Genomic DNA, 25,797 nt, shown 5'->3' with positions numbered 1-25,797 from the left:
TACTACATTTTACACCACATTTTTATCTTCGTCCTGAAAAATTACATACGCGGTATTCACTCTAAGACTACGATACAGTTACGTAGGAAAATAATTTTATGTTAATATGAAAAATGTGTGGGAGAGGTCTCTGCTTCCTCTTGTTCCTTGTGAGATCGTCAATAAATTTTCGATCATGGTGCCACCAAGATATGCACTCATAGTCCATAATTACCTTCTAGTTTAGCCTGTACAAAATGAAAACTCGTTTTAATCTTATCCAGGGCATCTCCCAGCCCGATCTTGATTTGGTTGAACTCCTGTGTCACCACCGACAGTTGTCCCAGTAAATAGTTCAAATTGTCATCCACCTCCGCCATACGTGTGGTAATTAACCCAACCTGTCACCGAGCAATGTTGTTCAATTAGTTAAATTAACTGGGGGTTGAAAGTTTTCTGTAATAAGTGCAGTGACATACATACATATGTTGAATATCGGCGACCATTCTTAGATGGAATAATCGAACCTATTCGCTTTAACAACACAAACAGTACACACGTAACCACAATTGCCGTGGCTACTACGCTTACAACACAATAAGGAGAGAATACGCGATCTGTGAACGTATAATAGACGATGGGTTCGATTCCCGGTGGGACAAATTTGGGAAATAAACTTTTCTATGAGTTTGTGTTTTTTTAGAAAAGTTTCAAACGTGTTTATCGAAGTGAGTATATCACTGTGTCGTTGTCGATAACACATTTGAAGTAGATGAATTTAAAAAATCCATATTAGAAAGGCAAGGTGTCTACGCAAAACTAAAAAAATTGGCACGAGACATCCACGAGACTAAAAAGTTTGGGAACCTCTGTTCTAAAGGTAGTTTAGTTGTATTGGAGTGGGTTTTACCTTGTCTTTCATGTTGCTCATGGTAGTCGCACTTCCATTAACGTATTGCTCCGTTTGTTCCTGTGGATAATATGCCATTTAGCGTAATAGCCGTTGGTAATAGAGCTTAAATTGTTTGTTTTAGAGAACTCGTAGCCATTTGATGTAAAAAAAAGAATTTATCGTGTTTGCAATCTTAAACTCTAAGCTTGATTATCATTGCTTTGATAACTTTCTAGATTAGGCAAGTAGGTAACTATAGGCTAGACCCTTACCTATGACATTGCCGTATTTCACATGGTGCACTATATGCACGCGCAATTTCATAGGTACACACACTCAACCACAGGTTACGTCCAACGGTAATTTTTTGAATTAGAAATTTAAGACACAACATGTTTTTAGCAAAGAATTTTGACACATACGTATGGGGCATTTTAGTCCAGCAGGCTTAGCATGAGCCCGAAGACAAAAGTTACCTCTTCTTCGATGATAGTCCCAAGAAGAGCTAACTTTGTCTTCGAGAGAAAATTGACATTTAGAAGAAGAGATAACTTTTGTCTTCGGGCTCATGCTAAGCCACGCAGAGGGGCGTCATAAAAGCTATTTTGACAGCGATTATGCGAGCGGATTTAAAAGATTTTGTAACGATATCCCACTCAATAGGGTTTGGTATGCTACTCTTTTGTTGTACCTATGGGAGGTAATAGAGAAATAATACATTTAAACACAGGATATATGCATGATACGGAACATTAATTGCGCAAGTACCTACGACTGGCCTTGGCTAATTTTTTAAATTGTTTTGTTTCCTTAGTTTTTTGCTGTATAAACATACAAACAAGTAAGTAGACAAAATAAGTAAAATAATTTATAACCTCATCGTTATACGATCACCGACTTCTTCGTCGGTATGGTCGTTCATACCATACCCCTTTGTTACTTATATGTTGTACCTTAGTCGGTACCTATGGTCGTATACCTTTTTGTTACATTTTGTACCTTAGTCAGTTTTACATACATTTTTGTTACATTTTGTACCTCAGTCGGTATGGTAATTTTTTTGCATATATTTCTAGTGTAGTAGAATAGAGCTGTAATACTCACAGTAAGTTTGTCAAGGGACATCTTGCTGGCTGTGAGTTGCTGATACATGATACCAATCTGCCGCCACACCTGCGACATCTCCGTCTCGATCTTCGAGCTCAGGTTTGTTAGTGCACTAGTTTGATTCTCCACTATTGTTGTTTCAATATGGTCAAATCTGCAAAATATATCAATTTCTATAGAAAAAAAAATTCGAACGTTAGTAGGTAATCGACCTCTTTATGTTCGTGTTCGTATTGAAAATTCAATTTAAAAAAATGACAGTGCGTGGTCAATCGGAAATTGGAATCCGGAATCAAAAATGTATTTTATGAATTTATATATATATATATATATACTATATATACATATATATTCAGTTCTTTAGTACAGTCAAGAGCATCAACCTTGACACTTTGGATCGTTTTTGCGAAGGGGCACAGATCTGAATTTTAATCTTAAGTGTCGAGTTCTTAGGTATTCGTGATTATTACACATAGGAAATGAAATGATTTTGTTTCCGGATCTAAACAGCGTATTTTATTTTATAACTAAATGAGCGCGCATTTGACCTCCATCACCTAGAAAGCGACGATGGTCGACGACATATTTTCGAACCAACGTTTTGGGCCCTTCACGGGCCGATTTAGATCCGGAAGAAAATTGTTTCATTTAATCTTAAATGTCGAGCTTGAAGTGTTCTTGCCTGTACCATTAGTACAATCACCAATTAATTGTGTTACTATCTGTGTAATATTAATAATCCACAGGTGGACATAGCAAGAAAATCAAGATTTACCATAATTGCCCCGATCGGCAGACGGTTTGCCGATCACACATAAGCTCCAATGAAATGCAGAGGATGATGCTACAGCCCGTCAATAATGCGATACAAAATTGGTACGTATTTAACTAGTTACTTAGATGTGTTTACTTACCTGTCATTAATAGTTGTATTCAGAGTCTTTCCCTGCTTTTTGATAATTTCACCAACTTCCATTAGTATCTGGTGGACTCCGTATTCGATACGTTTCTTGTTTGCGATTACATTGTCTGCAGTTTGCAGCATTACATGCTCGTTTTTGGTTAGGGTTTGCACCTGCAAAAAATACTATTTATTAGTCTCTTTATCGTTATTTTCGTGGATCATGTTGTGAGTGATATAGTTACAGACCATCGAACATGAGTTAATAACGACAAATAACTTGTAACGTCATCGAAGGAATGCACTTTCGTACCTCATTTCGTAAATTTTCGTAACTCCTAGATATGTCCGCATAAGCTCGTTCCGTCAATGTATTGCCCTGTGTGAGGCTACGCTGAATATCTTCATTAGTCGCTACTAGGCGGTCACCCATTTCACGCAGTTTAGTCGTCACTTTGTTTACAGCTGTAATTAAAAATTATTTTAAATCCGACTCAAAGAATCACATTAATTATAATCATTATTATTATGTTTAAGTACAATATTTATTATGTGTATAAATATTAATATTTACGTACATTTTTCATCATTCTCCAAAATGTCATTTCTAGTTTTCTCAATAGAAGCCAGAGTGTTGTTGATGTGACTTGCGACGTCAGCTAATCTCGGTAGTTCCTTCCACATGCTCTCAGCGTTGGCTAGTAGTTTCTGGATGTTCTTTATTTCCGCTTCCTGGCGCTCCATCACTGTTAGGGACACATAAAGAAAACTTTACAAAATCAAATTTTTCAAAGCACATCTTTCTCAGAGCAATGCTACGGTGCAGCATGCACGTGAGTTATATTCCCACCGGTTGATGAAAAAAAATGTTCTATGTGTTTTATCTTTGTATTCATAATCATAACAAAACTAGTGGAGTTATAGCACAAAAAATCTCAACAAATACATATCTTTGTTATGAAAAAGGCAGACTTTTGCTCTACTGTATCATTTTATACACATTATATAAGACGGATCATGAATTTTCCCAGTTTATATCTTACCTTCAGTCATTTTGCTGTGCCAGGCTTCATCAGCTAATGTTACTTCGCTGAGAGGTACGAAATCAGTGGGAATTTTGGATGCGGTACCATTGTACTCATTAAGTTTCAGCTCATATCTATTGAGAAGTTTTTCTGCCTCGGAAATGTGTTTTTCTAGCGGATTCACTTCGGTGACCATCTCCAAACACACCGCGCGGAGGGAGTCCTACAAAGTCACAATTGATCTTTAGTAAACAATGGGTTGTTCTAGTACGAAACAATAGACTTACACAAAATCCTTATGTTTCAATCAAATCTTTGAAACCATTTTGTCGGCTCTAAGATTTTTTTACCTTATTCAAACTATTCTTCAGATTCTCAATTTCCTTCTTGACAGCTTCTATCTTAGCATCAGTAGCATCTAATTTCGTGTCAACAGAACTCGCATTAGCGATCAGGCTATTCTCCGTTTTACCGCTGGGTTTCAAACTCATTGTGGCAGTCAAATCCTGAATTGATTTCTGAATGCCTTCCAGTGCTTCGTTTGTCTTTTTTTGTGTAACTTTCTCTCGTTCTTCTTTCTGAAATTGAATCGCATCAAGTCAGCATCAGAATTTAAAGTTTTCTTAATAAATAAAAAATAAATGTTCTTGTAATGCGTGCAGGTATATCGGCACCTATAATAGTTTTTGTACTTACAGGTATATAGTTTTCTTACCTGTAAAAGTATGGTCTCAACATTGGACAATCGCTCATCAAGTCTAGAGATCATTCCTTTGAGCGGTTCAAGCGCTCGATGTCTTTTCTCCAAGCCTGAAAGCATTTTCTTGAGTTGATCGCCAAGCGCTTTTTCTCTGTACTCGTGTCTTTCTAGCTTGTCTTCAGATGACCGGAACATGTGGACCAAAGAGAGCATTGCGTCGCGAATATCTTCGTGGCTGAAAATTTATTTAACCTGGGTAAATCTTAACCAGTCAAACAGAGTTTAAAATCTTTTGTTTATTGGAGGTCAAGATCCTCTGAGTCTTTGAGCGAAGTACTTAAAGGTAATTTTCCAGATGATAGCTATGTACAATACCCTAAAGTAAATAATAATAATTTATTTAAATATAATAAATAATAATAAATTTCTCGAAGGGCATAAAATGAACACTGAACAACATTATTTGTTGTTACTGAATGCACAGTAAGTGCGAATTCAAGTGAAAAGCCAAAAATACCGGAATGCAGTAGGCATATGAAGTGCCGCAATTATAAATAGGTCGAAGTCCTAGTTAGCGGAGTATACCCGGAAAGCGACCTCGCTGGGGAGTCGTTGGCAATAAATTACACCGTGTAATGTTTAGACCATTCAAACGGTGGCCTGAAATGACGGAAGCCGGTTTGACAAAATACCCGAGTAGAAAGAACAGTTTATGTTTGTTCAAAGTATATTTAAGACTATAGCTATAACTTCTACTTATTCTGTTTGTAACTTATGTTGGTTACTTCTTCATTATACACGATTTAGGATTATATATTTGTAAAATACAACCTCACAGGATTGCATTCCTTAAGTAGTAACTATTAAGTAACCTGTGGCATTACTAACATAAAAAGTTTTGTTTAATGACTTTTAATAATTCATCAAACTTTACTTTCGTACAAAAATAAAAATATTGAAATAGATTGCTCTATCTGTGCGGTAGGAAAAGAAAGCATGCGGCAGGAGTCGCTAAACAACTTACTATAAAATACCTTAGAGGATGGAAAAAAATAAAGGAAATACAGATCTAAAAAGTGTCAGATAGCATTTTGGTAAATTTATTATGTTTAGTAAAAAGTTTACAACTTTTTACTTTACACTAGCATCATAAACAACAAATCCATGCCTTACTGTCTCAAACACGTATCTTATAAAAATTTATTGTTCAGGAGATGGCAAAACTTTCTATTTATTTTAAATTTCTTATCAAGAAAATTCAGTGTATAAATATGAAGGGAATATGATGTAAAATCAGCCTGCAAAATTCATATAACATAACTGCCTCTGTGGCCGAACGGTTACCATGCCGGACTGCCACGCAGAGGTCCCAGGTTCGATTCCTGGACCGTGAGAAATAGTTGTATGGTCTACAATTATTTCTCTCGTGAGTTTGGGTGTAATTTGTGGTTAGCTATGTGTGTCCATGGCACCCGCGACACAGGGTTTCCCTAGTGCGGGGCTATGTTGAGTATGTGCGTTATTTATTTATTTATAATGCATTTTTTGCATTTCAGTTACATTGTGCTTTAAAATATGAGTTTGAGAAAGTAAGGGAGACGAAATGTTGTTTATGATGCTAGTATAGTCCTGTGAGGTTGTTAGTATTTTTCAAATAAGCCTGTACATATAGATTAATTAGATACTTTATAAAAGATATTGTTATAATGTTGGAAGTTCGTTTTACTCTATATCGTCGGTGTCATATCTAAATAATATATTGAAAATGAATTCAGCTTAGAACAGTTTGTTTACAGTTTGAACAAAATCGAATATGTACTGACCACCAACCCACCAACCGAGATCAAACGATTTATTTAGGTATTATTTTTATTCAATCCATTTTAAACAAGCCATAAATGAAAATGTTTATATTTCGGAATCAACACACCTTGTGGTCGTAAAACGATAATAAAAACACCAATGCTCCAGCGTAAAACAATTTGATCTATTCAGGGAGTTAATGAGGGCTTGTGTTCGATTCAATATAGATTTATGATCGTGCACGCATGCACTTCAATAAGAAAGGATAATTGATGTATGAGATTTGAACCTATCATAAGAAAATCATTATGGACTTTGGCCTAAGGATGCCCGAAAGAGTATGTGAGTAAACGCCAACTTACATTACAACTAAATTTTTGGTCATTTTTTATTTTAAGACAAAATATAATTGTCTTTATTTTTTTCACAATATAATTTCTTTTTGTTTTTTTTTTCAATTTTGTTCTTTGTTTTATATTATTTTTTTTACAAAATTCGTCGAGCATATTTTTAGTAAATAAATAAAGCTGTTTATATTAGTAAAAATAACAATAACATCAAAATTGAGTTATGAAAACATACTCGGAATCAAAAGGCCTATCTGCCTATTTTTTTGTCGTAAAACTAATTAATATACAGTAAGCTCAAAGACATCAAAAATCAGATTTTATACCATTTAAGTTATATGTATGACGTTAATTAAGTCAAAAACACTAATACCAAAAGATTATGCTTAGTAATCTACTGAACTGTGTCTTTGCTATGTACTCAGTTCAATTGCAATAATACAAAAATGCACAACTGACTATAATCGTGTCCTTTTGTTCTATAATAACTAAAACTAAAAAGGTATTAAGTCACATTTAAGTTAGTTATGCTCTTTATATGCAGTCGTAATATGTTCTACACTTTTACTACCAGTTAAAAAGAGCAAATGAAGATTTTTTAAAAGGATATTTCGATACCTCCAATGATCACTACAATAACTTAATTTTTGGTCATTTTCTGTTTTTAATTTGTCTATTGTTTCTTTATTTTATTTTTTATAAAATTAGTTTTTTGTTTCCTTTTTCGAATTTTGTTCTTTGTTTCAATTTTTTTCTCAAAATTCGGGGAGCACAATATTAGTAAATAATAACGCTGTTTATATGAAAAACAGAAAATGACTGAAAATTAAGTAGGCGTAGTGTTAATTGGAGGTATCGATTTAATATGTAATGAATTATTTATCTCAGAATTTTGACTTTCCTGCTGGTGCCTTTTTTCTTCTGAGGCCAGAATAGATATAATGTTTACGAAATTGAAACCAGTAGTCTCTATTTCTTATACTAAACTTAGCGAAAACTGTAACTTGGAACTCGGCCTATTAAAGAATTGTCTACATAAACAAATTGTTACAAACTTGATATTATTTCTCAAAAGGAACATTCATAGAGTTAACTGCCTCGAGAAAGTAGAATGTCGAACAAGTTATCATAGTTATAAAAACAGGGTGTATTAAAAATATGTCGTATTAGTTTAAGACAAGGGTGGGACAGTTGGACAAAATTAAATGAATGTTGATTTTAACAACATCGTAGAGGGTAGTGCCGACAGATATTTACGTTTTTACTTTATTTCTCACATGTTATAATTTTACAACAAAATAATCGTCGTAAACTAGATGCTTTACAAGATTTACGTGAGAAACGATTTTTAGCATATAGCAGAATAATTGATGCAAAAAAAGACAAACATTTAAGAAGCTAGTTACTTTTATACATCCTCCTCCTCCTAGCGTTGCATACCTCATTACTGAGGGTCGTGACTCGCGCAAGCAAGCTCCGCATGACAACGCTGTGCCATCAGTGGCGATCTTTGGCATAGTGTAGCGCATCATGGAGACCCATGCCGAGAGAAGTACAAACATGTCGGATCATCTTGTGGGACAGCGACCCCTCGCACGTTAACCATCGATCCGTCAGGTGACCATTAGTTGTTCGAGTTTATATGCCCTTCTTTCCTGGCAATGTGACCAAAGAAATCAAGTATCCTACGTAGACATAAAGTGGACAGCCTGGTCTGGACGTTAAGTTCCCGCAGAATTGAGTTGTTGGTGCGAAAATCAGTCCAACGGATTCGCAACATTTTAGCTTTTCAAGAAGCTAGTAACTATTATACATAAGTACATATAGCTTGTTATTATCGTAAGTTGGCATTCTGTGAGAAAATGTGAGATCAACAGTCAGGATATGAGTGCACATATCCTGATTGTAAATGTCTAAGGGCTAACGGCATTTCATCAAAAATCAAAAAGCAATCCTACAATTACATAACAACCATAATAGGTACAGCTTTCCAACTGCGAGTGTAAGAAATGTTTTTTTTCCGTATATTTTCTGGACAGTTTCTTTAATGCCCTCGCATTGTTAACTAAGCCGCAAATTATGCATATTTGAAGAAAACGTCCATGTTTATGCGTGCCGAGGTCGTAAACAGTTTACGTGGTGTTTACTACCGTGGTTCACAACACCTTATCCTGGATTTATGGTGCGTAAAATTATAGGAATTGATCACCGACACGAACTTAATCGACGGTATTTTGTCCTTTACGGATTTCGTAAATGTACCTGACACTGTCTCTATTTGTAAACCTAGCCCTATGTCACAAAGAGAAACACTTTGTGATACTTTATTATTCTGCAAGAATACATCTTATATATTTATGATTAGGTTACTAATCTTAAGTTAATAAGAAAACTAACAATCATCACGCGACCAAAAAATATCGGTTTGTTTTCAATAGTATATGTTCATAAATGAGATTATAAGTTACTTCAAAAATTTTATGACTTTTTTTAGCAAGGTATGTTATAATCCACATATGTGACGATATGTGTATAGATATACCTACAAGGAGCGACATAGAGTTGTTAATACCACCAAATATTAATTAATTGCTTTTTTCGAATTCCGGATTTCCGGAAATGGTTTTACTGCGTCGTAGGACAAATCTACTGACTTAGGAAGTCGAAGTTGGATTTTAAAGTAATTTTAATTGTGCCATGTAAAAAATACCGTAAATAACTGTCCTTTTACCAAAGCAGAAAATAAAGCTGTTTCGTTTTTCCGACTATTGTTTATAAAAACTTTTCAAAAACCATAAGTTTGTGAAATTACATGTATTTGCCAAGTTTTATTAAAATCTGGGGTGAAATCCAATAAAAAAGATTCATACCCTAATTTGGCACCCTTAGATGTGGAATACTTTCTTCAAATTTTAACGAGATCACTACTGAGGATAAGGGGGTACTTTCCTATAAAGAAAAGTAATCGAAATCGATTCATAAATGTCGAAGTAATTAAAATAAAAAATATACAGTTGATTTTTTTATAATATCTGTCCATAAAAGTTGCCGTGCCACTCAGATCTTTAAATCGCAAAGATCTTCGAAGCACTGCCATTGCGCTTGTCACCCTGAAACATAACTGGACAAGTCCCATTTGCCTGTAAATTTCACCAGCACTCTTATCCGTCAAAACCGGAACACAGTAATGCTGACATTACTGCTTGACGGCAGAAATGGGTAAAGACACAAGGAGCTTCACCGCTACTAAATTCATTAATTGAGACCTTCTCCGTTTCAAGTCGGTTAAAAAGTCATTTAGGCTCTAAAGTCCGTGTTAGGTACGTATGGATGAGGCTATGGTATACATTAATAGTTGCCTTAAGTTTCTTCAACAGCACATGGGCTTGTAGTAGCAGGTAGTTAATTATGTCTAAGTTTACCTATAGATAGGTAACGACCGTGACGTAAGTATTGACAGAATAATAAAATGAAACAAAAGTAAGTACTTCTCCACAATTATCTTTAAACTTTACACTAAAACGTCGCGATTTACCTTTAAATCTATTACAGCGAGACGAAAACACATTTTGTCAATTTTTAAAGTACAATGTAAGTGGTTTGCTCGCTTGTCTAGAATAACAATCTACATACTGTATATTAGTTGTAAGTTTATGCAATAGTAGAACGTAAAAATACTCACGTAACATTCCGACATTGTGCATGTTGAGTCCACAGCAACAGCGCCACGGCAACCCACCAAAGTCTCTGGAGAACACCAAGAGTGTTACTTGCATACTCATATATGTATTTCATTATATACGTGGGGTATACTGAAAGTTCTTGGAGCTGGCCACTTGTAAAAGAAACTAAAAAAAAAACAAATACGAAATTTGAAAAAGGAGCTCTCTGTAAGTAGGTTACTTTTTACTTTATGAGAGTGTCATTTGTTTCTATGTTGTGGCGCCGCCGCGCCGTTCTCAGAACTGTAAGGTTCAACTCACATTGGTGCAGAGTCAGTGTCATCGTCGCTTTTGAAATAATAGGTGATGTGATTACGATAAAAGTGGCTAATAATAGTTTTCGGTAAAATATAACTTAAGTTGGTATTACATCAGCAAGATTTTTCGGAACTTTCATAAATACGCAATAATATTCATATTTTGAATTAGCACATTTTTAATTTACTTTTCGGAGCTTTTATTACTACCCATTCATTGTTGAGATAGTTTCTGATTTTTGTCATGCATCTAATCGGGTATACACCGACACACCTGTTCCTGGCAGTTGCAGTGCCACTCAGAGCTTAAATCGCAAAGATCTTAGGGGCACTGCCACTGCGCCCGTCTCACTCTCAGACATAAGTTGAATGGTGCCTGTAATTTCACCAGCACCCTTCAAAATCGGAACACAGTAGGTAATGTTGATTTTAACCGCTTGGCCGCAGAAATAGGTAAGGTGGGAGTACTTCTCTGGACGAACTCATTCACATTGCTACTAGTTGCAGAACTCATTGTCTTTTTCAGCATAAATATCTAGAAACAAACCTAAATCGATTCGAAGTTACTAGAGTTGTAGGTTGTATGTCAAAAAATATGAAAATATAGTTTAAGATTCATGTACCTAATAGCTGGTAAGGAGTAAATACTCGTAAATACAAGCCAATTGAAAGATCGAAGTATCGGCAGATAACCGGGTCTGTTATCTCGTTTTGCTGACCCCTCAGGCTGTAATTCAATATTACTCTGACTTTATGATAATTATGATCTATTATGACTTAAAAAAGAATATACAAATTTAATTGCGTTATAAATATAATTTTGAAGACTAAAGAGGAACTACTATTTTTTTGTGTATCATCTTTGTGTTAATAATTAATAACAAACTAGTAGAGTAATTTCACAAAAGTAATACCATGGTAGTAAAACATTGCCATATTCAATAAATGTAATATTAAAACTACTATTGCATGAATTTTTATATTAATACTTTTAAATAAGTCTCAAAACTTAGGGCGGAATTAAAATACCCTGTGCCCTTTTAACTGTACTTATTATCCTTTATGATAAAATTACTTAGTTGACCCCACATTGACACATCAGCGCTTTAGTTTTTTATTGCTTAAGAGCTAAGGAATAAAATAAAGCAAATAAAATCTTTAAATCATTCAATCAATAAAACAATTGCGACTCTACAGCTCAATTAAAATATAAAACTTTTTAAGGTATTAATACTATTTTGTAAGACTGATGGCTTGACTGCGTAGGCTTTACTGGCAATAAATATAATGTAGTTTTCATGTAGTGACGTAATTTTCTGTCAATCACATCAGCTTTTATGTTCATTAATACTCCGAACCCTTTATACCTATACTTATATGAATGGATTTGGTCATGTATAACGTGACCATACCTCCCTTTGAGCGGAACAGTCCCGCTTTTAAGCTTCCTGTCGCGATGTATCCAAAATACTCAAAAAGTCCCGCTTTGACAAAACAGGACGTACTACGTGACAATAAATTTTAAAATGAAAAATATATAAAGCCAGCCTATGAGACTATACACAAGATTAGTGCTTTTTTACAAAATTTTGACCATTAAAAATTTTTAGTTCTTTTTATGTTTTTTTAACATTACGTGAAACGTACAACATCAAACATTTCGTAACTATCAATATGTGTTTGATTTTTAAAACAATAATAAATTTACTGGCGTTCCACTCTGAGGGGAAAAAAATGGTCACGTTAGTCATGTATCCTCTCAAATCTTATAATCTCTGGTTATAGTGTATATTATCTGCTGATTTTATACATGTTAAGCAAAACGGGAAATTGTTACATGCCTGTGTTCTGAATACTTGCATTACTTTGTCGCATATATCAGTAGACGCTTATAGTACAGTTTTACAATGTAATACTGTGCTTACATACCTACTTAATATAAGTACTTGAATCAAAATGGGTCGCACGTGATCGTAGTGTATTTATCGGATTCATTCGAGATATCAATATCTGACGTGGAGTACACCAATCACAGAAATTCTACAACTCTTTCAAAAAATAATTACTGGCTAGATATAGTCACAGACACATCCTACACGCACACAATCAATTTCTCTGTATTAGTAACCGATTAAATGTTTTTTTATTATTTATTAATATAAAATAAAAATAAATCTATTTATCTATAAAACACAAAAATCACAATACTGTAGACTAAAATCAAAAATACTAAATTTTTTTTAGTAGCAGTAGGGCTCCTTGTAAAAGTGTTGGTCTCCAGGAAAGTACTGCCACCTTACCTATTTCTGCTGCGAAGCAGTAGTGTGAGCATTACTGCGTTCCGGTTTTGAAAGGTACAAACACATGGGATTTGTCAATATTATGTCTCAGGGTGACGTGACAGACGGAGTGTCAATGCCTCTCGAATCTTTGCGGATGAAACATTGACTTACAATTATATGGACGTCGGGTCCGCGCTAAAAAGTGTCCGCACTTGTAAGGCGCTAAAATCGTATACAGAGCGCGACACTCCGCTTTAGTCTTCATTTGTTCTACGGACAGCGCGATACTGCGATGACATAACAATTTAAATTTCGAATAGGTTGACTTGGGACATTTTTTTCGTGGTTTTTGTATTAGACCCGTCGTCCATTTATTTGTAAGTCAATGGGATGAAAGGTCTGAGTGGTACTGCAACTGCTATGGACATGATATCATAAAAAAAATACAATTAAGTAATGTGGACGAATAGGTTAAAGACTCAGCATTGCTAACTTTCGGTCGTCACCTACAGGTGGCTATGTTCGCTACCTGCACCAGGCTGATGTGTGGAGCTATTATCTACCTTAAGTAATACGTTAAAGCTTAAAGGCTGTCCGTACAAAGTTCCTTTTTATTATTTAACCTATAATTTAAAATATTGTGTTGGTATTGGTTTTAATCCTAAAGTTGTTACTCGATTCCTGTACAGAGTTTTTTAAAAGTATACAGGGTTACCTACATTTTAGGTGTGGCGTCTATTTATGCCGAAGGCACTTGCTAGTGTATTATTCATTCTTAGTATGACTACCACTACACCTGTTAAGCAATATCACACAAAATGTGAAGTTTAAAAACAGCAACTCTGCTTGCACCGAAAGTCTCCTTTTAGGATATGGGCCCATATGAGCACGCTTCCCCAAATTTTCGATACCTATGTGTATAGTTTAGTTGTAAATAAAAAAAATACAATTTACATCCTGTTGACATCAGTTTGTCCTGTTGACATGTTTAGACATCAGTAAAATGTCCAATGACATTTTAATGTAACAAGTAAATGTGCAAGTGGCCAATATAACAAACATTTATCATCAAGCCAAAATACTAAATGATGTGGCAATTAGGATCTTGACGTGGCAATTCGTGAGTTAAAATGACCATTGGTGTTCTGTGTTGACAGGGAGAGTAATTTATTGTAATAATCAGCAATTGGGCACGACGGCTATATCTACTTATAATAAATGTAAGTACAAGACTATAAGCGTTGGTACTAGGATTTTCATCCCGGGAGTTTTTTAATACAATATAAAGTGACGGGATGAACAAAACGTTCGCCTGATGATAAGCTACAAGCCTGCCCATAACAGTTGCAATTCCACTCAGAGTTTTAAATCGCAAAAATCCGAGGGGCACTGCCACTGCGCCCATCACCCTGAGACATAAGTTGACAAGTCTCATGTGTCTGTAATTTCACCAGCACCCTTCAAAACCGGAACACAGTAATGGTGACATTACTGCTTGGCAGCAGAAATAGGTAAGCTGGCAGTACTAACCTGGACGAACTCTTTCACAAGGAGCTCTACTTCTACTAACAACCGGGTATCTCGATATTGAAAATTTTGGAATTTTTTTGTCATCTTCGAGACTCGAGATTGATGTTTTCAGTCTCGGGAGTATCGAAAATTTTGAGACTTAAGTCATTTAAATTAAACAGTACCTATTAAAAATCTACTAAACCAACAGTATTTTTTAATCTGATCCCTTGGAGATGTAGAGTGGACCTTAGTATAATGGTGGTGATAGAAGAACGTTAGCAATAAAACCAGTTCTTCTCTGTCTGCAACTACATCCACGCCTTTTGTTTCTTACGTGTCCAACATAAAAACGAAAGTGCTTTCATAAAAAAAATTATAATTTGAGATCATGTTTCGACTGCCTAAATACTTAGTCTATAAGTATGAAGTCTCGATTTTCCCGGGAGTTTCGACACCGCACCGAGTCTCGATTTTTTTCCCGGGACTTTTTAGTCCTTTTAAGCCTTGGTTGGTCCTACGACCATATTATCAAAAGTCTAAGTGATCAAAATACAATAACAAAAGTATGATGTCCACATAACTACTTTGAGGATAACAGAAGGTTTGACAGTAACTAAAAATGAAAAGGAAGCCAGCTTATTCGTACGACGATGTTAACTATCTTTTTGCGATTTAATACGTAAACAGCGAACGAACTAAACTAAACACAAGGTACATTTATTCACAAATGCTGACTATCGCATGGACGATGACATCATAAAGGGAAGGGAGTCCAGCCGAAGTAAAACACTGTCGAACCTTGGCCGAGATCAAGGGGCGGTGTGAACAAAGCTTTTCAAGGTGTATACTAGCATAAGTAGTCATACTTAACTAGAAAACTTTAGATATAAAATAGGAGTGATAGAGTTGTTGACGAGTATGTCTGCCTCGGACAAACCGTTCAATTAGGCAGAGTCAACTTCGAGGAAGAGGTCAATCGTCGAATCCGACTCGGTTGGGTAACTTTCGGGAAGTTCCTGGACGTCTTCTCGTTCGCAATACCGCAGTCCTTGAAGACAAAAGTCTTCGACCAGTGCGTGTTGCCAGCGATTACCTACGGCTCTGAGACGTAGTCACTTACTATGGGCCTTATAAAAAAGGTCAAAGTCATTCAACGAGCTATAGAGGGAGCAATGCTCTACATTTCTCTACGTGATCGAATCAGAAATGAGGAGATCCGTAGAAGAAGGAAAGTCACCGACATAGCTCAAAACATTAGCAAGTTGAAGTGGCAGTGGGCAGGGCACATAGCTCGTACTATTGACGGCTGTTGGAGCAGAAAGGTTCTTGAATGGAGACCACGAACCGTAAGGCGTTCAGTGGGACGTCCCCCTACTAGATGGACAGACGATCGTTTAGCCTATATTAAATGAAAATTACCACTTCAAAGCATAATAACGTTTAAAATACACCAAATTTAATTATTTGACAAACTCAGTGGTCCAACGGTTGGCACTGTAGACGCTGGACGAGAAGGTCCCGGGTTCGATTCCGAGAACGATTAACCCGATCTTTTTTAAGGACATCCCCAATTTGATTATTTTTTTGAGATTGTGATATGTATACCGAGATCTACTTCTCCCCATGCCTCCAGACTCATTCGCTCTATAAATTTGTGCTCATCTCTCATACTCAAGTCCTTGCCATTAGGGTCATATTTCCAGTGCTTGAAATCGTGCTCAAGTCTGCTCAAATCCTGACTTGAGCATTGAGTAGTGTTCTGGAATACGACCCTAAGACTAATATCGCACATATTGTGCGAAGCTCTCATTAATACGGCATTCACCCTACTTGCTTTTTCTGCCATACCCAACACCCACTACTGTATACGTGAGTCGCACTATAAGTTTCCGGAATGAATAAGACAAAACTACATAAATAAATGAATTTATTGTTTCTCAAAATATTCTCTGTTAGCGTTAATGCACTTTTTTATACGAATAAACCAATTTTGAAAACATTTATGCCACTCCTCTGTGATAACCTCTGAAACGTATTTTTCATACTCTTCGACAGCGTCATCAGGTGATGAAAATCGTTGATCGCGTAACTGGTACTTAATTTTTGGAAATAAATAAAAGTCACAAGGTGCCAGGTCGTGACTGTACGCGGGATGGCTCATAAGGTCAACGTTGTTCACCTTCAAACCTTCAAAAATTCATTTGTCTGTCTGTAAAACTGCCCGAATCTCATGGTATGTCACATGCGTGTCTGTTGTGATCATACGGCGCACAGCATCGATGTTTTTATTGTTCACAGCAGTGGACGGGCGATCATCACGAAATAGTTAAATCTATGGTGATATAAACAACCAATTTCTAAAATGACGCCACAAGGTAAAAACAAGTAACAGTCAGATGAAACAAATTGTATCCTACAGCCAAAGTTCCATTTTCAAATGTTGTAATTACTTTTTAAATATTGTTTATGTAAGTGGCCAGTTCCGGAAACTTATACTACGTCTCTATGTATATTATTAGGGTTGGGACCAGTAAGCCGCGATGAACAACCAACCTCGCCTGTCTTGAGACGTTCTGGCTACCCATTAAGGCATGCTAAGCCCAATTTACTCGATTTTCGGCTTGCACTCTCCTCAATATCACCTTCACATTTACTATCTCCTGTCAAGTATGCGACAGAAATTCTAAGAAAAAACAATACTTACTCATGGATGGACATATTTAGGCGAACACTAAAAAAAAGTTGAATTACGATAACAATGTTCATATTAACCGTTGGCCACTTATACCATTACGTTTAAATTGAAAAAAAGAATGATTTCATTCGTCTTTTAATTTCGATTAAACAACCTTATAATATGTCTTTTTTTAGCGTTCGTTCCTCTAAATATGTGACGAATAAAACAAAAAATAACTAAATTAAGAGAAGAAACAATTCGGTATATATGTATATTATAAAAATTTGAATAGAACAGAATTAATGTGGTGATGGCGCTTAATTAATTTTTTTAAATGCATTTTAAAAACTTGGATTTAATGGCGGAATGTGTCAGCCTTTTAAAATGAAACTTCTTTACAAGTAGCCACATAAAATAGTGTTCGTATGCTTCAAATAACTGGGTATTAATTTGCTTAACTTGATAGTAATAGTAACTAATGATAAGTGTACGTTGTATGAGGTAGAGTCCAAATAATAATAATAATAATAATAATACGATAGAGAAAGCTTAAACCGCCGGAATAAAAGACTAGTATTTCAATATAATTACAGAATCATCATATTGAGTTAAATTTTCACATATAGAAGATACTCGCATAACTACTATCTTTCAGGTAACTTGGGAAAGTTTTATATCTTTTAGAAAACAGCACTTTAGCATGTAAGCAATATTGTTAATTGCTAAATAAAATACATTAAAACGACCTGCCGGTTTCTCGGAATTTATTTAGCGGAATGACCGTTTACCAATGCCATGCACTCGAGGTGCGAAAAGCTTGTAATGGGTGTCACACTTTGCACCAATCACTTTCTTTGGGCAAGACAAAAACTATTTTATGAAAAGTAATAAAGTTTAGCAATTCAACTCTTATTTTTAGAAAATGAAACTATTTTTCCGGATTTAAATCGCGTATATTTGTTTTTTCAAACAAACCGACGTTATTACGTCTTTTATTTTAATCAACTTAATTATCGTTATTTTACACTTAATCATACTTTTTGAATTACTTATAAGTTATAACAAATTCAAATTCATTTACTTAGTAGGCGTATTCATAAATCACAAAGACCGGTCAAAGAGCGTACGATAATAATAAATAAGTAACGGTGTTTAATTCTGACTCCACTCTAACGGCATGGTTATAAAGGCGCTTATATAAATTAAATATGAGCTTCAATATAAATAGAAAGCTTCATTGAACGAGCTAATACTTCATCCGTGTACGTAAAAGGGCATTGTCTCATCCATCTCTTTATATGAGGTGGTGAATCATTAAAACGTACTTATCGCGACAGGCGCGCGTAAGTAGTCCCTTTATTATAATCCTATCTTCCAGAAAATTAAAAATAAATTCATAAAGTGGATGTAATAAATAACTAAAAATTATTTACCGTCTGATGTAGCGCCATCGCGTCCTTTTAGTTCTAAATTAAATTAGGAAGCACTTGTTCTCTTTAATTTTTGATTGTGACTCGAACCGGGATCTATATTTAAATAAAATGTAGTACTAAGAGGCTGCGCACGCTCACGCAGTCGATCGCGAACTGAACGATGAACTTTGAGGTGCGCCGGCACCGCAGCAGGGTGAACGAATGCGCTCGTTTATTACTTATTGACAAGAATCCTTGATCAACATTCCGTGGGGTTTAAACGGAACCTTATTTTTGGATGTTATCGGTCAATCGTTGATTTTGAAATCGGTCGAACGCCCCATGAATGCAGAGTGTAGTGGAGCGTAGTACTTTTATGTACATGAAGGTACAGTCGCTTACAAGCCGCTTTATCAGCTGTATATTAAATCGTAAACATCAATACCGGTTCAAGGAGGGTTCAAGTGACTACCATAAGAGGAAAACAACGACCCGCGTTAATGTTCAATTAGTGCGCATGCGGCGTGAGTGAAGGCAATCAATAACTTTTTGAATGATATCTTGTTACAATCGTATATTCATTAGATGTAAATTGTAATTGTAAAACTCTGATTGATACACTAGCGTGAGAATTTTAACTACGCACTGAGGATTAACTTACTTGAGGTATTAGTTGTAATAAGTAGGTAGTATAATTTTATTTGTCTTTACTGTAACACTGATAATTAGTTCAATGGGTAAAATATACAGGGCGTGTCACGGCCGTGAAACACAGAGGGAAAGTACTGCAAATATTGTGGATATTATATTTTGCTTCATTCTCACGTCCAAAAACGTGAAAAAAAAAGAATAAATTACTAACTAAACACTATAACTAACTATACAATAAAATTTATAACTGCCTCTGTGGCCATAGTTAAAATGCCGGACTGCCACGCAGAGATCCCAGGTTCATTTCCCGGGCCAGGAGAAATATTTGTATGACCTACATTTATTTCTCTGGTGACTTGGTGTAATTTGTGTTTGCCTGTTGTAAAAAAATAGTTATTTGTTATGCAAGGCTGCAAAGTTGTTGTTTGAGGCGAGTGCTTGACCTAGCGAAGCACCCTAATATTGAAGAAAAATAGAATCCTGAGCGGAACGAGGGTTTCAAGGCATGAGACCTTAGAGCATTTAGGACTTGAGGCGTCATCGGTAGGCAGTCCCCTCATGTCAAGGAACAAGTAAAAAATTACCATCGCACAACATACACTACTTTCGAATGGATGTTTTTTCATTTAAATAATCGAATTCACCGCGTTAACTGTGCGATAGCGAGTGGTAGGCGGGCGATGGGCGGAACTGAGGCGCGGGGAATGTTACAATTGCAATGGCCGGAGTGTCGTGGCCGTTTTTGGATAATTTTCTGAGGTTACATCTCAACATTTTAGAACTAATTTAGGGTGATACTAAAATAAAAATCACGTATGTTATATTTTCATCAACGATTATAATATAAAAATTTTGCTAGTGATAAAAAATCATGTTATTGTACTTGAAAGGAATTAATCCTTATAATTGACTCGTTTGATCGGCATCATATCACATTTGGTCGGTTCGATTCCCAGATGAAGCAAACAACTTCAAATGTCTTTGAATACAGTATTACTTTTAAAAATAAAGTAATGTCCGTATATGAAGCAAAATGTCTTATCTACAATATTTAAAGTATTTTCCCACCGTGTCCCGTATCCGTGAGACGCCCTGTAGGTATGTAGGAACATTGTATTAATGCCGGACGCCCTGAACGCTTTAAGTTTGTTATGAAGACCCATACCGAAAAGTATATTGTATGGCTTACATTTGTTTCTCTCATGAGTTTGGGTGTTATTTGTGATTGTCTATAAGTGTCCACGGCACCCGCGATACAGGGTTTTCACTTGTGTGGGGTTATGGGTGTGTGCGTTTTAATTATTATTATTGTTGATTAATTTATTTATTTTTATTTATATATTCACGGCAAACGATTTAATAAATACACACACAAAACACTACCAATTAAATAACATTTAAAGGATGTTCAATACCGCTGAAAGACAAAATTTATCGACATTGCTTTATTGCATTTTAGCGTGAAAGTGTTTGAAATACAAGCACTCCCTCCCTCTGTTTCGCACTGTACACAATGCTGGACAAACAATGATACATCCTTTTGTAAGCAGCACGCTCTCGGTTTACAGTGTACAACGCCTCTTACAAGACAAATAAACATTACAGATTTTAATTTGTACACTAAGTAATGTAAATGGATGCTATATTTTATATTCTAAAAACAGTGACACACTGTAGACACACAAGTGTACCTATTCATTAGCATATGCATTAGTTACTAATAAGTAACATTAATAAATATATTAATGAATAATTTTACAGAGTCTATGTCAAAGATTAATGTATTCCATAGATAAAGTAAATTTAACACTTGAAAACGTCACTTTTAAGCTACTGCTCGTTCACAATGCTGACTTCCCTGAGAAGAACGAGCAAGAAACTCTAGCGATTGGTCTTTTCAAATAAACTTGAATGCTATGGAATACACTTTGAATAAAATTTGGGTGGAATCCTAAAGCCATGTCATCTATCCATACATCTTTATCTAACACGTACTTTTCGATTTGTCTGTGTATAAATAAAATATTTTAATGTAGTTTACTTAGGAAATGAAAATCATATCTGCTCCGGAATTTATTGTAAAAACATATAGTTCCCCATAAAAGAGTCATTTACCTTGGTTAAACGAAATAGCTCTAAGGTTAATATAATGGATGTCTTCTTTCTTATTGAAATTACGTATATTTTTATATAAGCATATAAAATATTTGAGTAAATGTACTGTGATGCCACAGTCATGATACCAGTCTCCTTAAACGTTTCTCTGAAAGGTAGGTTCCCGAGAACCTAAACAGAACGAATCGCTCGTTTTTGCAGTACAAATAATGATTTGTATGTCTGCCGCTTTACCCCACATGAGACTCCCTTAGAAGATTATACTATGGAACTAACTAAAGTAAACTAGTCTAGCAGTACTAACATCGGTAAGCTCACGTATTCTGCGAACTGCGTATGCACCTGTGCTTAATCTGCTGGCGAGGGAAGATATATGTGTAAACCATTGAAGTTCACAATCTAAGGTCACTTCCAAGGCTGCTTTATTAACAAGGTCTAACTTTTCTCCGTTTATTTCTATGCTTGAACTAGTCGATTTTACGCTAGGTAATTCAAATTGAACACACTTTGTCTTCTTGACATTAAATCAATAAACTACCTTAGAGAGGCTATCGTTAATATGGTCATAGTTAACGTCATGTACATATGTCAGCAAATAATACTATTTCGCAATAGTCCTTAACAGAGAACGGCAGATCATTAACACAAATGAGAAATAAGAAAGGTCCAAGTATTGAGCCCTGCGGAACACCTATTTTTACCGGAGAACCCAAAGAAGTCACTCCACTTATGTCTAATTTCTGAATTCTACTTTTATTGCCCAGGTATACTGGCTGAGGGCATTATATTTAGGCTTGTAGTCGACTGCACATAAAGTCGCTAGTAAAAAGTTAGTACGGGTAGCATAAAGCATTTGCGATAAGCGAATAAGGACGTTGCACCGTGATTTCGGTCAAGTCAACACACCGGGGCGCCGACTGGTGATCAATTAAACGTGTTTACGCAAAGATTGCTGTGTCAAGATGTATTATGGTTTCTTGCAGTACACCTACATATCTTTGGCAAGTAAACTCAAGTGTAGGAATAGGAATGCACACGTAACTATATTCACGCTCTTTGTATAGGCATGGTTATTGTGCCGTTTGCTTCTTGGGTTAGACTTATGACCATTTTTACAATACTAAATGGCGGCACGAACAAATTGTGTTCCAGGTGGTAAGTGACACACCAGTACATAATAGTTGCAGTATCACTTAGAGCTCGCCCGGCACTGTGAAACATAAGTTGGTAAGTCCCATGTGCTTGTAATTTCACCAGCAGCCTTACCCTTCGAAACCGGAACAAAGTAATCTTCACATTACCGCTTGGCGGCAGAAATAGGTAAGTTGGCAGTACTTGGACGAACTCTTTCACAAGGAAGCTCTAACTACTCTAACTCTGAAACCTCGGTGGCTCAACTGGTTAAACCAGCGTGCTGGTTTTGATTCAAATCTGAATTAATCCGACCGGGTAGTCTCGAAATCAGTTGGGTTTCTGAGCTAGAAGATGAACCTGATTCCTACTATATCTTTCTAATTTGTGAGTTAAGTCATCTATTGTTCTGATTAGATATGTCAAAAGTTTCCGATCGGCCAGCTGTCAATTGCAATTATGCGCCTTGACTCAGAAAAGACGCAGTTTCCGATCGGGAGAGGCAATCAAAATCACGCTGTAGGGCGCGCGCTGTATGAGGAGGTTCCAGGTAGGACCGATTTGAACCAAAATGAACTTATGTTCACGGCTGGTACGTTATTATTAATATAATAAAACTTTATTAACATCATGCGTCTTAGAATTTGGTCGAGGAATTGCTTATTTGACAGTTATTGTTTCGGACGGAGAACGAGAGTACAGGGCCAGAACCGATTTAGAAAAGTACATTTCCCAAACTGGTTCTACCGGGAATGGCACCCGGGATCCCCGCATGTAGCGCCCACAGTATAAACCGTTAATAATAATGACACACTCATAGCCCCGCACTAAGGAAACCCTACATCGCGGGTGTCATGAACACACACATAGACAACCAACCACACATTAAATCCAAACTCACGAGAGAAATAAATGTAGACCATACAACTATTTCTCCAGGCTAGGGAATCGAACCCGGGACCTCTGAGTGGCAGTCCAGCATGGCAACCATTTGGCCACGGAGGCAGTTGTCCCAAACTGGCTCTGGTCTGGTGTTTTGGGTAGGAAATGTCCTGGTCTAAATTCCGTTACTCATACTGGTAATATGCGACATTATTATTGTTTTGCTCGAAAAAGTAAATTACGAATAAGCTTGACAAAATTGTGTTTTTTTTATTTATTTATTACATTTTGAGCACTAAAAAAACAAACCATTCCAGCATTTTTCCGTATCCCGCTCATTCGTCGTACAAATAATTTCCATGTGTAGTGTGTGCGTTCGTACTGCTGCGTGTTGGCATTCCTCTAGTGTGCGTGAGAGTCGTTAATAAAGGTGTCACTAAACCTTGATCTTTGCATGTTCATCGCATCCCACCGCTGAACACGAGTCTATTCTAATAAATGGTCGTGAACAGTACTTTAACAATACATTTAAGATTAACACCTATGTATGTTGTTAGTTAAAATTAGAAGGTTATAATTATTATGTAATTCAATCACGTATTAATTTTTTATAGAAAGTAATTTTTTAATTTAGGTTTGATGTTTTTACAATTTAACAATATTTTTATTTCTATATATATTTTATATTACATATTTTAATTTATTTTTACCATAAAGATTTCGATGAGACGGTATCAACAATTTATTATTATAGAAATTTCGCGTCTTCATTTCACCACTGTAAGTAGATTGTAAACTTTTATCAAAAAAGTGTTCGACTAGCAGCATATATTTTAATTTTTCATGTATAGGGAGTATTTTGCAGTGGTGGAACAAACCGCGGTAATCGTCTTTGTACTTTCATTTAATTTTAGAAGGTGCTATGGTTTTTAGTATTCTTAGTTGCATTCCGTAAATTTTATCTAGGATTTTATCGAGGTGACCTTTACAAGTTAGGCCGTAGCTGGTAAGTCCGTATCCAATTATTGATTCTCCGAGAGATTGATATATATATACAGTATACAGGTTGCATAAAGTAGAGTAAGGAAGTTTATTTTTTATTATGGCATAATTTATTCGCTGTTTCGTCTTATGCTTACTAAATCCTTACCAAATACAAAAGTTCTATGCCCCGGCCTCAGCCGATAGATGACAATGATGTCATTCCCTGACCGCGAGCAAACATCTAAGCAACGATAACCATTAATAAATAAGTGCGTGATAACGGTCGGAGGGGTCAAGAATAAAAACGTAATAAAACTTAATAACGAGTTTATTGGACTTTCGTTCTATGTACAATTCTCTTATGTCTACTAACGCATCCCGCAGTGCGAAATGTTTTTCCGCATTCTGGACAACTGTATGGTCGTTCGTCCGTATGGGTTCTAGCGTGTACGCGTAAAATATCTAGAGTGTTGAACCGTTTCCCACACGTCTCGCATTCAAACTTCCTCTCGTTGGCGTGGTAAACAAAGTGTCGCCGGTATTGAGCAAGGATGTGGAATGTTTTCCCGCACACTTCGCACTTTTTCCGCGGCGTAGGATCATGAATAGATTTATGTATAATTAATCCACTTTTAAATTTAAATTTCTTGTCACAAACATCACAGGAATACGACTTCCCGCTTGAGTGTGTATCCAAATGACTCTTCAGATTCCTTGTGTGTTTACCGCATATATCGCAAATTTTGTAATATACATATTTGTCTTTGCGCATTTTCTTCTTCTTTCTAATTACTTTTGGTGCTGCTTTTCTTATAACGGATTTCTTTTCGGGTTTAGCATCTCTGGTCATAAATAGCTGTGGAATTGCTCTAATATCCTTGTCATTTAAATCGTTGTCAAAATTTGTATCTATATCTTCTATTGATTCCATACTTGCCTCATCGTTCGTTTTTATCGATTCAATTTCAACTATTTGTAGTGTTTCATTGTGATGCTCATCTGTTGTATTCTCGGTTTTAATATTATAAGGTGTATGAATTGCTTTTCTGTACACTTTGTCGGACTCTTGGCATTTCCGTCTAAATTTGTATGCGTTTTCTAATTCTTTGACGCAGTTGAGGCAGATTTGTGAAGGTAAACTGTCTGACGGGTCAACCTAAAATTAATTTATTAAACTTGAATCCTATTACTGCTACTACAAAATTGGAAAACCTATGCAAAACTGGATTAATTTTACATGTAATAAAAATAATTAATTTTTCAATTAAGATCGCTTACACAAGGCGACTTTTAGTAACGATACAAAACCACGATTGTATCGATACAAACACGCGATTGCATCGATGCAAACGGCCGGCAGCATAGATGCAAACACGCGATTGCATCGATGCAAACGGCCTGCATATGTGCGCAGGCGC

The 25,797-nt window shown here is 35.9% G+C and overlaps 1 protein-coding gene across 1 annotated transcript in view; it reads right to left on the bottom strand.

Moving 5' to 3' along the window:
- The window catches only part of LOC113231540, a 41,052-nt gene that overhangs the window by 2,183 nt on the left and 13,072 nt on the right, over positions 1–25,797 (bottom strand). The window contains exons 14-24 of the mRNA XM_026465862.1: positions 24,717–25,535; positions 10,437–10,501; positions 4,620–4,839; positions 4,255–4,482; positions 3,923–4,127; positions 3,458–3,625; positions 3,193–3,344; positions 2,893–3,053; positions 1,976–2,132; positions 890–949; positions 215–380 (exon numbers count right to left, since the gene is read on the bottom strand). Of these exons, the coding sequence (XP_026321647.1) occupies positions 215–380; positions 890–949; positions 1,976–2,132; positions 2,893–3,053; positions 3,193–3,344; positions 3,458–3,625; positions 3,923–4,127; positions 4,255–4,482; positions 4,620–4,839; positions 10,437–10,501; positions 24,717–25,535 (2,401 nt within the window). The remainder of the gene's footprint in view (positions 1–214; positions 381–889; positions 950–1,975; positions 2,133–2,892; positions 3,054–3,192; positions 3,345–3,457; positions 3,626–3,922; positions 4,128–4,254; positions 4,483–4,619; positions 4,840–10,436; positions 10,502–24,716; positions 25,536–25,797) is intronic.

Source organism: Hyposmocoma kahamanoa, unplaced genomic scaffold (assembly GCF_003589595.1).
Source record: "Hyposmocoma kahamanoa isolate Upper Pololo Valley unplaced genomic scaffold, ASM358959v1 65, whole genome shotgun sequence".
NCBI lineage: Eukaryota > Metazoa > Arthropoda > Insecta > Lepidoptera > Cosmopterigidae > Hyposmocoma > Hyposmocoma kahamanoa.
This window is presented reverse-complemented; position numbering and strand designations above follow the sequence as displayed.